The 12,969-nt window shown below is 39.4% G+C and overlaps 1 protein-coding gene across 11 annotated transcripts in view; it reads left to right on the plus strand.

The window, feature by feature from the left end:
* The window catches only part of KPNA4 (karyopherin subunit alpha 4), a 102,306-nt gene that overhangs the window by 43,755 nt on the left and 45,582 nt on the right, over positions 1 to 12,969 (plus strand). For 10 of the 11 annotated variants that reach the window (XM_039488674.1, XM_039488669.1, XM_039488666.1 and 7 more), the window contains one exon: positions 11,589 to 11,633. In XM_039488674.1, the coding sequence (XP_039344608.1) occupies positions 11,592 to 11,633 (42 nt within the window). In that variant the 5' untranslated portion in view covers positions 11,589 to 11,591. Of the gene's footprint in view, positions 1 to 111; positions 483 to 11,588; positions 11,634 to 12,969 lie in introns of those variants that run through there. The other variant, XM_039488670.1, reaches the window with a different exon arrangement.

Consider the following 12,969-nt stretch of genomic DNA (forward strand, 5'->3'; position numbering starts at 1 on the left):
CCTCCCACAACTCAGCTCCCTCCCCCCAAGTTCTTCTCTCCCATTCGCCGCCGGCCCCTGCCTCCACAGCCAATCAGAGGGCGCGGTCGGTAGGGGTGGGCGTAGCCTCGGCCGGCTAGATCGAGGCTACCTCCTCCTTTCCTTTCCCCTCCCCTCCCCTCGTCCCTCCCCCCTCGGCTCTGTCGCTTTGCTGGTTACCGGCACATTTCGCCGCCCAGGCAGCCGAAGCTAGCGAGCGGCCGGAAGGAAGCCAGGAAGTGCGGAGGCGGCAGTGGCAGCGGCGGCCTAGTGGCGCAGGCCGCAGCGCGGACGGGAAGGGAGTGTGAGTGAACGAGCGAGCGAGGCGGCGGCGGCGGCGCCGGGCAGGGGATCCCGGCAGGCCCGGGAGGAGGCCGCGCTCCTTCTCTCCCGCCATGGCCGACAACGAGAAACTGGATAACCAACGGCTGAAGAACTTCAAGAACAAAGGCCGCGACCTGGAGGTAGTTCCCACAGCACCCTGCGGGAGGGGCCGGGCATGGCGGCGGGACTGGGCCGCTGTGCTCTGGCGTCTCTCCTAATCCCGCGCCCGGCACCACCGCCTCCCTGCTGCTGCTGCATCAGCCGAGGGCCTGCTCTGGGGCTGAGGCCTGCGCTGCCGGCTGAGGAGGGGCGGGGGTGTCTTCCCCTTTCTCCTCACGAGCGAAGGGAAGCTACTGAGGTGGGGTGGGCGCGGACGGGCTGAGCCCTTCGCTTCCCCAGCCGGGAACGGGCTTGTCTTCCCCTCCTCACCCGGACAGCTGTGGGGCTGAGGGTGGCTGCCCGGAGTGGGGAGTGTCTGCGCTGACAGGGGAGTTAACGCCTTTCGGCATTTCCCTTCCCTGGGTGTCTCCCTTTGCTGTACACCAGGGAGAGGAACAGGGCGGGTGCTGACGGGTGTGTGGATATGGGGGTGGGGGGGGAGACACCTTTCTCGTCCTTCTCTCTGTAAGAAGCTGGTAGCCGCTGACACGGAGAGAGTTGCTCTGACTCTTAGCTCTGCCTAGTGCGCGTGTTATGTCTTTGCTTCAGGCTTCGCGTACTTTATTTTACTGCTCCTTGTCAACATGCGATATACCCGAGGGAAGGCTTCAGCCAGCGCGGCAGCCGAGTTGTTTCAATATTTAATGTATTTGTGTAGTATCAACAGGGCAGTGCATAGTTAAAATACAAAATATTATTTATAAACTGTTCGTTGCCCTAACACAGGTTCAGCTACAGCACTATGGAAACAGTTAAAGTACAGTGAAATATATTTTGTACAGCCTCACGTTGGTTTGGCACTGTTATGATTTGTGTCAAGTACCATCTGGATATCAGTCCATCCCCTTCCCAGACAGTGATGAAAGCAGTTCTGATTTACAGTTTGGCTAACAAATTCAGGATATGGCTTTTCCCAGTTTGGGTAGTGAAGACCAACGAAGACCCTTATTATTGTCCTGCCGTTGGTGATCCTTGTTTAAGCTATGGGAGCTGCTGCATCAGTATCATATGGGACACAGACAATTAGTCAAGTAAGCCAGTCCTAAGCAATTCAGGGTTTTTTCAAGGAGCTGATTTTAATAGAGAATGCTTTATGAACGCCACACAGAAACTATTGGGAGCCAGTTAACATTATGGCAGTGTTCTGGCATCTTATCTGCATGAAACACCACATGAGTGGGCATCTGTTCTCTGCCCTAACTTTCTGAATGGGCTCAACGTGTGGTAGAGCATAGCATAATCTAATGTTGAAATGACACAAAGGCATGGGTAGGACTGTAGGAGGTAGGATCCAATAATGTCTAGATTTTGAACTCAATGAAATATGCCAATATAATTTTGTACTTTTTTGTTTAAGTGAAATGTTTGGGGATGTCAAATAATGAAATAATTGAGTGTAAAGCATTCAGGGAATAAATGATTAGTTTAATATTAAGGGATTCAGAAAATGGGGTTCTGCTGTCTTTGTGTAGAAAGTACCTTCCCCAATGAGGTGTTCACTGGTTGCTCCACACACACACACACACACACACACACACACACACACACACACACACACACACACACACACACACACACACACACACACACACACACACACACACACCTGTATTATAATTCCAGAAGTGTTGTTGTGAAGGTTTTTATTTAAAACAAACAAACCACATGTGTTTCATTCTCTTCTGTATGTTTAGTATGAAAAAGTATAATTCAGAGTTCTCTTAAATCACTACTACTTTTGATGCCTAAACATTGCATCTTAATGTTGATTCTCTCAAGTCGTATTGTACATATGTTAGTCTTGAATCCTTCCCACAAAAATCATAGGCCTTTATAATTTGGATAATACACAGAAATAGAATGTGATAGCCTGTCTAGTTTTAGTTATTGATTAAATCTTGGAGACGCATCAATTTAAAGATCACCGTCTTGTTGGAAAACTTTTGACCTATATTTGTTTCAAGTAACCAGTAAGATTTCTGTTATTGAAAGCGTTTAGAGGAAAATATTTCTTCTAGCTTGTTTGTTTTCGGCATTTTATAATAATTTAACACTGTTTTTCTTCTTTGAGAGAGAAACATTTTAAATTAGGAAAATTTGTAAAACCACAAAAATTGGCAGAGGGACTTAGTGAGATGTGTAATACTGTACAGAGTTTAAAAATAGTTTAAAAATTATTAATTTCAGGTAGACTGTGCCATTAGTGTGATGGAGGTTTTTTTTAATCTACTGTTAAAGTAGTCTTGTGCAAAATGAAAACATTGTTAAGCTGTTAAGTCTTGTTAAATTTTAGAGACTGACATCTCTCTAGCAAATCTTGGAACATATGCTCAGTACTTAAAATAACTGCTGTGGATGATCATTTTTCATACAATAGCTCAGGCTTGTGACTATCATTCTTATTTATTAACTGTTTATACATCACATTTTTTCGTTACAGCGTGAAATGTTGGTAATGGCTGCAACTGCTTTAGCAACTGTTGATGGGTTTTTTTGGACCTAGTTTTGGAGAAAGGGGCAAACAGTGAAGTGGCAAAGTCTGCAGATGATACTAAACTGCTCAAGATAGTTAAGACCGAAGCAGACTGTGACAAACTTCAAAAAAGTCTGACAAAACTAAGTGATTGGGCAACAAAATGTCAAATGAAATTTAATGTGGATAAATATAAAGTAATGCACATTGGGAAAAAATAACCCCAACTATACAAGAATATGATGGGGGCTAATTTAGCTACAGCAAGTCAGGAAAAAGATCTTGAAGTCATCGTGGATAGTTCTCTGAAGATGTCCACGCAGTGTGCAGAGGCAATCTAAAAAGCAAACAGGATGTTAGGAATCATTAAAAAGGGGATAGAGAATAAGACTGAGAATATATTATTGCCCTTATATAAATCCATGGTATGCCCACATCTCGAATACTGTGTACAGATGTGGTCTCCTCATCTCAAAAAAGAAATACTGGCACTAGAAAAGGTTCAGAAAAGGGCGACTAAAATGATTAGGGGTTTGGAACGGGTCCCATATGAGGAGAGATTAAAGAGGCTAGGAGTCTTCAGCTTGGAAAAGAGGAGACTGGGGGGGGGGGGATATGATAGAGGTATATAAAATGATGATTGATGTGGAGAAAGTCGATAAGGAAAAGTTATTTACTTATTCCCATAATACAAGAACTAGGGCTCACCAAATGAAATTAATAGGCAGCAGGTTTAAAACAAATACAAGGAAGTTCTTCACGCAGCGCACAGTCAATGTGTGGAACTCCTTACCTGAGGAGGTTGTGAAGGCTAGGACTATAACAGCATTTAACAGATAACTGGATAAATTAATGGTGGTTAAGTCCATTAATGGCTACTAGCCAGGATGGGTAAGGAATGGTGCCCATAGCCTCTGTTTGTCAGAGGATGGAGATAGATGGCAGGAGAGAGATCACTTGATCATTGCCTGTTAGGTCCATTCCCTCTGAGGACCTGGCATTGGCCACTGTCGGTAAACAGCATACTGGGCTAGATGGACCTTTGGTCTGACCTGGTACGGCCGTTCTTATTGATATTTGATGTTGCATTGTTTTTAGCAGAAAAACATCTCTTCACATCAGAAATGATTTGATTATTCCAATACTGTAGTCCCCTGCTACAGTTAGCCGTTTATCCATTAGTTTCTTTATTACAGAATTTCAGTCTGTCTTCTGTCCCGTAGTAGAACACCCAAAAAAAGACATCCAAAAGTTTTGTGCAGATTGCACAACTACCTTTTGCATTTGTTTCAGTGAATGCCAGATTAATAGGTAGGTGTAGAGACCACTAAAGGAATAAGTACCGTTCAGGATGTAGTAGTGGAAAGAATAGAGAATAAAGATTATTTGTGATTCAGTTTCAAAAGTTTGTGCTTTTGTTCTGTTCAGAGTCGCACATTGGTACAGCTGTTAATCCCCAGTAACTTTAGACTGTATTTAATTGGAAAGTTTTAAGTTACAGGCTTCTTATTTATAGCATTTTTGTGTTTTAGATAGACAATAAAAGAAAACTTTAAAATATCTAATTCACATGCTTACATGTGTACATATGTTACACAACCATGTGCTCCTTATACCTATGAACTTCAAGTACTACAGAAAATTAGTTGGCACTAGGTTTTTATTTGTGTTTTGTAAACTTTCATAAAGTCCTTCATATACAAGCATGCATGTATGATGTTGATTCAAAACGTGCAGTTTACATATTCAGCTGAAGTTCTAGTGACTGTAAGGAGTAATGCATAACACTGTTATTGTTCAGAAAGTGTCTAAAATGCATCTTTGCACAGATTTTTACTTATGCCTGCTTGTTTCCTCCAGTTAGTCTGCTGTCAATGTCATCCTTATCTCTCTTCTCAAAATCAGTCCACTGAAAGAGGTCATAGCATATTAGCTCTTACTTGTGCATACCGTCTCAATATTAGCCATATGTAATAGAGTACTGTACAAAGTATAATAAATCGATAATTCCTAAATCTTGAAAAAGCTTATTAAATGTTAAGTTGGATCTGTGCAGACAATATTTAAAATTACAGGAAGAAGTCAGCCTTCACAGAAAAGCAAGCTTTATCACACTGATCTTTTTTTCTCCATAGCCGTGTTAACAAAACTATATATATATATATATATATACTGTGTATGTCTATCTGCCAGGAATGAAATGGGAAGCCGGGTAAAACCAGTACATAAGCTTCTTCCTTAGTCTTGTCATCCTGCCTTTTGTACTGGAAGCATGGGTCATATGCCTGTTCTTTTTTTTTTTTCTTTTATGCTTTCTTTGAGTCAGAGAGGTGAGCTGCTTTTCCATTTACTGTGAGTATAGATGAAATACCAGCCTATTCTATTTCTGGCACTTCCTCTGGATGTAGCTCTGTAAGCCTTGAAACCAAACGTTGGGTCTTACCCCATTAATACCATTTTGAGGCTGTGTATTCCCTAAAGGATTAAACCAGTGGTCTAGAACCAGGTTAAGTACAAATAGTTCAGTGTCTCCATGCTAGCTCTGTTGATTCATGTTTTAACCCCCTACAGTTTTGTCCACTCTGTGCTAGCACAGTTGCATTGCTCTCTAAGTGAGTGGTCTCCAAACTTTTTGGATCGCGCACCTCTATCAGTAAAAAATTTTAGCGCACGCACCTCCTGCCGCGCCGCAGGGCTCTGTCTACCATTTTTGCCACCCCAAGCGCAGAAACAAAAGAAACCCCACTCAGACCACTGCTGTAAGCAGCTGTGGCAGTTTCCAGAATTGGTGGTTTGTGGAAAATTTTGAAAGTCAGTGGTTTACTGAGGGACAATAATAAAATAGGTAATAGAAAAGTTTGAGCTATTTGTGCTATCGCAGAGTCCACTGTCCACAATAGCATTAAACTGTTTCAGACTGACTGTAGACAAGACCTGAGAGTCTTTCAACAATAAACTGGTTAGATCCAAACAAAGCTTTAAGTTCCTCTCTCCTAATGGTGGTATTGGATGAGCTATTTAGACCCTTCGTAATTCTTCGTTTGTAGAGGATACTCCTACAGTGTACAGCCCTGTATTTCTTGAAACTACATATTGGGTCTTACTCCAAGTTGGTGACAGTAAGCCAGTGTTGGAATTGTTGACAGTATCCAACTCTGGATAATGATACTATTCTTCCTGCAATGTAGCATTGCTTTGGTTAGTTTGTAGGACCTAATTTATTATTATGCACATAGAGCGAATTGTAACTATTAACAGTCCCAATGAGATCATAGGGAGACTGTGTTGTTTTGAAATCCGTGGTTTAGAGTATGGATGGAAATTTCCCTGATCTCTTGTCAAGAAGACCCCAGAATTTTATAATCACCTGCCTGTAGGATCTTGATTGGTATTTAGCTTGTTAAATGACAGCTGGAGCTCTTATCAAATGGGCAAGATTGTGTCGCCTTTGTTTGAGGAAGAACCTCTTAAATTGTCAGGCATCAGTGTTGGGATCATGCTGTCTGAACATGTCTGTGAGGTGTGATCTAGCGGTGCCACTATTGCCTCTAAGTGTAAGATTTGTCAGTGCAAGTACTTGTGATTTTTTTTTTATTTGCCTGTCTTATCTCTGGATAGACAGCAGCATCTTGAACACAGATAAATAATTTGCCCATGAAATACTGATATCTGAGGCTGAGAGGGGGAAAACTGGCTAATTACAAGAGGATAGTAGGGGATTGTCCATCATAGCACACCCTCAGAGTGACATTAATCCTGAGTATGCTACAGAGAGTGCAGGCAAAAGTCTGTAGGAGGCAGATGCCAGGGATGGGGAAACTGAATCCTGGATTTGGAGCAGGCATCAGGGAACCATCAGAGGCAAATTTCTTTCCTTTTAAGATGTCTGTTTGCTTCTTACTAATATGTAAGTATATGCAATAAAAAATTAAAAATGTTCCCCAAATTGGAGATTGAACTTTCAGTCCCAGATCCTGTGCTGCAGCCTAGAAGCACACAGTTAAGGAAGGGACTGCAAAGGTGGCTTTTGTGTTCTGAACTGGGTCAGTCCCATAATTTAGCTTAAAGCAAACTACTCTAAATTCCATTAGCTATAGTTGCTGGGGATCAGCATGAAATAAGGTTGCCCCCTTCCCTCAATTATGCCTTCTTTAAGTCTGTAATTTGTCAATGGTGTGGCATAAAGTGACTCGACAGGAGGATCTGGCCTCCAATTTCCTGAACTCAAAGTCTGCTGCACTGCTTCTGCCTGAGATCACTTGTATAGTCTTGGCTTTCCAACAGACGTAATAGAGCTGCAGGAGAGCAGAGTAATGCTAATATCACAGAAGGTGTACATCTGCAAATCAGGGAGGAATTTGGCACCTAGATACCATAGTGATTGGCATGTTTGAAAGCTATAGTTTGAGATGTACCACCAGACGAGGACACCTGCATTAGTGCTAGTATCAGTTTAACAAATGATTGTATTTGTAAGAGAAACTTTTGTCAATGCCTGTGTATCATGTCATGTCAATAAAGAAATTTGAATTAAAACTGTTACAAACTACTAAACACTGTATATATTTTCTAAGTTTTAATCAGCTATCACTTATATTTGATTCACAACTATTGTGCATATATTCCCATAAAAGCATGTAAATGGATGATTATAATTCTTCCTCATCCTGTATGTTGTTTTAATTTGTCACCAGTTCAGATGTAGAAGAGAATCCCAAATTCTTTGTCAAACTGACAGTTGTTTCTTGTCTTTCCGCTTACTAGGTCATGTTACGGAATTCTAACTATTGTTTACATATGCTAATTTATCAGTAGTATTACATGTCCAGTAAAGTTGTTGCTTCATGTTCTCAAAACACATTGAGGTGTCACCTTCTTTTACTCTATTTGCAGTATGCTTTAGACAGTTTCCTTTGGTTCTCTTTACCATTTAATGTCATGTGGAATAGCTGAGAAAAGCTTATTTCGATAGTAGAGCTGGAGTTATTTAATAAGTATATATTCCTGAAATTAGCATCCTTTTTCAGTGTAGTGGTAGTGTTAAAGGTCAAATATTATTGTTGGTCTATTTTTATAGGGCATTGCATTTTTGTAGGCTTAACCTTGAGGATTGCCACATCAACTCTTCTATAAATCCATGCTGTACAACTGGATTTCCTATTCAGTTATTTTAGTAACTTCAGTATAAAAATCCTTGTTTTTAATTGATTGCCCTATTATATGTTTAAAGCTTTCTAAATATATACTGCCTACTTGCTGTTCCTAGACTATGGTGCTTTTATGTTGTAGGACACAGTGTACTTATAGACTGTGGCTCTTGTTCAGTTGTGCTGGGTGATGCAGCTGCACTCCAGAGGGTCTTCTGCTGTGTTTTTGATATATTAAGCCAATATAGTTTCTGAATCCTTGTCCGATGTCTGTTATGCTCTTATCAGTGTTCATTTCTTGTACACAAATATGTAAAATAACTTTCCTATGTTCTACCTCCTTGTAAAATCTTTTTTTTTTTAAACACAACATTTTGTAACATACTTAACTGAGAGTTGAAGCAGGGAATAGAACAAATGGTTTAATTGCATTAGATATGATTTTTGCTTTTTGCGTCTCATTGTGTGCCTCATTCTGAATTGGTCCACAGGCAATGAAAGAATCATCCAAAGGCCAAAGAGATCTTGATTATATTGTCTTGGAATGGGAAGGAAATAGTGATGCAATTTTTTCTTCCCCGTTGTTTTGTTCATCTGGCTGGCCAAAAAGGAAAAGTCATTCTGTAGCAGTAACAGGTGACAAACTGAGTCATGTGTCATACCCAGCTCTTCTGAAATAGTTGTACATTATAGTGAAACGTATTATTTTTCCAAGAATACAAACCATAATCACCTGTATCTGTCTCATTCAAACTTCAAGTCCTTGTCTTTAAAGCTTTGGCAGTTCCTGTGCTCTGCATAAACCTTACTCCCAATGGTTTCCTTCTCCTTTTCCACTCTGTTCTTATGCTTGGAAGTCTTCAGCTTCTTGAGCAAGTCAACCATTCTTTCTTCATTCAATTCTCTCATTTAAAACAGTTCTCAATTCTCCTTTTCTAATTCATCGTAGAAACAAATTGTTAAACAGCTTGAGATCTCATTACAGAAAGAAACAAAAACTGATATCTTGTCATTTTTGCTAGATCTTATAAAATATGTAGCTATAGTTAGTGACATTCAACATGAAATGAAGAGTTACAAGTATTTTCAGGTACTGCATTAGCACCTAGATCATCCTGCCAATTTCTGTAATTTTACAATCACATTTTCTATTTTCAACTGTTTCTCTCCTCTGTGACTGTGTGAAAGATGCAAAGAAACAAGGAATTGACTTATCAGGAAATGTGGTGAAACTGACTACACACAAAGTACTGATTGAATGCTCAAAGTAAACTGAAAATAATTTCTCTAATCATTCTAGTATAGTAATTTCAGTTGTATTTGTAATGTATTTGTAAACCATTTTCAGACAAATGTTTTTTCTAAGTTGAATATTTGTCAATGCCCTTTATTCTAAACTGTTCATGTGTGCAGTAATTTAATAACCAAACTACTTAATAATCTCCTATGCTAATATCTGTTTATGCACAAGTGTGTGAAATTTTGAATTTTTACTTTAAACATCTGGAAAAATCTGACACATTCACAAATACATATTGAAAGATGCAGGCTCCTTTGAAGCCTTTGCATGCACTCAGGCTATGCCTGGTCTACAGGAGCCCTGGCCTCAGCCAAGTATCTATCAGGACAGAACATTCTACTTCTGTCTAATAAATAGATCTATATTACAAAATTTGTTTTTCTTTTTAAAAATCTCTATTTTTACTTTACTAAAATCTTGATAAATCATTAAGGTTGCAAAGTGAAGCATTCTGGCCAGGAAAAGCTAATGCTGAGGTTGCCTGCACAACCTTCACTTTTACCTCTGTGTGTATGCTAGTATTTTAATTACACAATCATCTGCCAATCTATATATTCAACAAGGCAGACATTCTACATATGTAATAGTATCTGTATAGTGAAGGTGTACATAATAAAAAAACATAGTACAGTCCTTCAGATAGTTAAGTATGGATCAAATTTTATTTACCATTTCCGCAATATAAATTAGAAATAGATCCACTGAATTGATGGACTTACACAGCTGTGAAATCAGTAACAAAGTAGGTTTGGACACTGCACAGGCTGGACAATGTATAGTGAGTGAAGCAGGGATTAGTAGAAAGTTAAGTAGAATTTTTGTCTCATTCACAATGTACCATCCAAGGTATGTTCAAGGTGTTGAATTATAGTATCAATACTATAATAAAAACATAATGCATATGCACAAGAGGATAGTTAAAGTTGTGTCAGCAACCTCAACATTTGCATTGCCTGACATTTGAGTGATTCCATTTGCAACTTAAACTTTCAAATGTTGTCTGTTGTTTAATGCCATCGGTAAATCAGAAAAGTGTCAAGCACACCATTTTGTAATTATATACAATTATTTATAAGTATTGTTCCTGAGAAATTACCAGGTGCTGTATTCATGGCACAACCAAAGAAATTAAAGCTCAGGCCTGATCTGCTCTAAAACATAGCTATGTCACTCAAGGGTATAAAAAGTTCACAGCTCAGAGATACGTAGTTAAGCTGTCCTATGCCCTGATATAAACACTGCTAGGTCGATGGGAAGAGTTCTTTCATTGACCTAGCTACCACCTCTCAAGGAGGTGGATTTACTACAGCAATGGAAAAAACCCTTCCCTTACTGAAACAAATGTCTGCACTACAGCGCCACAATGCTGTTAGCTGCAGCACCATAATTGTGCTTCTGTAGTGCTTGTAGCATAGATATAGCCTCTGATTTAAACAGCTATTTCCCCGTGTTATATTAGTCTTTTTGTCCCAAGAACTACTGTAAATCTTTAAGTGCCTCTTTGAGTACTGGTGAATAATTACAAGTGGTACATCAGTTTTCACAAGTGTAACTTAACATTAGAATATTTTAATACAACTAGTCCAGTTTAACTCTGAAATAAACGTATTCTGAAAACCCAAACCCAGAAAGGGCTATACATTTCTATCTGGAAAATTGTGAAATAAATTAAAAGGCTCTGTACAGAATTATCATACTCTTTATTGGCATGTAATGATATTTATAAGAATGGGGTTTTGTTATGTTTTCTGATATAAACAATTTATTCCCCTCACTTCCTCCCTTACGTAATTTATTCCTTTGTTTCCATATACTTTCCCTGTTGTTGGATCGTCCCTTTATTAGTTTGTGTTTTGGAGAAATAGGACTGAGGAAATTTATGCAAGTGTTGAGCAGATATTATACAGCAAAAATAATGTAGGTATTGTATTAAGTAATAGAAACAGAGAGATATCAGTATTTAATGCTAGTTTTCTATTTCAAAATAAAATCCCAGACTGATGAATTGAAAGTAGTTACTTAGTCTCTTTTTACATTTTTTTTAAAAATTAAAGATGTCTTCTAAAAGTAAAATATTTAGAAAGCTGTCGAAGCATGTTAAATCACATCACAATGACTTGGTCCAGATTAGGAATATGCTGTAATTATTTTATCTTAAACTTTTCAGACTATGAGAAGACAACGAAATGAAGTTGTCGTGGAGTTAAGAAAGGTAAGATGGATTAGTGTTTTTACTAAATATAACTTCTGTGTCTCGGGCATTTGAGTAGAAATTACAGAAGTTTTTTGTGTATGAGGCAAAGACAATCATAGTGCATGCTTTTTTTATAGACCATTTAAAAGGATGTTGTCAAATATTATTTGTCTTTTCAGGGTCTGTTTAGAGACACTCACATTTTTGGTGGGGAGGGAAGCTTCAAAGCAGATGCTACCAAGTCAGGAACTAAAATGCACATTAGTTATTTATCTACAAATAAATGACTAACTTCATTTCATTTAAACTAGTTACACAAAGATCTTTTAGTTGAAACATCCCCTTGGATGTTGCCTCACTGATAACCAGTCCCTGCATTACCTTTTATTTGCTTCCTGTCCGTAATAATACTAATCACTGGGCTGTTCCCACTAGCCCCGTCCCATCTACTGGGTTTCAGTGACATAGGCGAATTAATTTTGGTTTCTTCCTCACATGAAGAATTAGGGCTTTAAGGAATATTTCAATCTCTGTGTTGCTGAAATCATCCTCTACCAATACTCACTGTGAATCCTGATCTCACTCCTCCTTGTCTTAAGATTTGGATAAGCTTTGGTCCTAATAATTCTCAAGAATGACAGTGGACTCTTTTTACTTGTAACTTACCAAGGATCAGAGCTTTTCCTTAACACTTGCAAATAGATAATCAAGTCAAACCTACTATATGCTTATGGGAAGGGCAAAAAATCCTAAAATGTCCATATTCTATAGCGAGGAAAGATATTCCTGACATCAGCAGTCATCTGTAGCCCAAAACATACAGGGAGGCAAGAGTTAAAAGCTGTAATCCTTCAACATATATTGTTGCCACTTAAGCAAAATAAAATCACTATGGGAGAAATGGCTGGGGTGACCTTTTAGTGATAGAAATGTGTACACTATTTTGTCTTCCCACTTGGGGAGGAGACCAGCAGGGCTGCCCGGGGGGGGGGAGGGGGGGAATTTTCCCCGGGCCCCACAGGGGCCCCCATGAGAATATAGTATTCTATAGTATTGCAACTTTTTTTTATGGAAGGCGCCCCCAAAATTGCTTTGCCCCAGGCCCCCTGAATCCTCTGGGCAGCCCTGGAGACCAGTGTACTGAACTGGCAAGCATCACACCCATGGATCAGGGCTGTTAGGGTACCTAGAACTTGGACATGGTGAGGAAAGGAGGATGGCAACAACATTGTCCTGTTGCGGTTAGCAGGTATTAAAAAATTAAAACTAGAATGAGCATCTTACAATAAGCTAATATATGATGGAAAAAAATTAGGAAAGCAGTCAAGCTTATAAAATATTTTTTAGCGGGTGA

Source organism: Mauremys reevesii, linkage group 9, assembly GCF_016161935.1.
Source record: "Mauremys reevesii isolate NIE-2019 linkage group 9, ASM1616193v1, whole genome shotgun sequence".
Taxonomy (NCBI): Eukaryota; Metazoa; Chordata; order Testudines; family Geoemydidae; genus Mauremys; species Mauremys reevesii.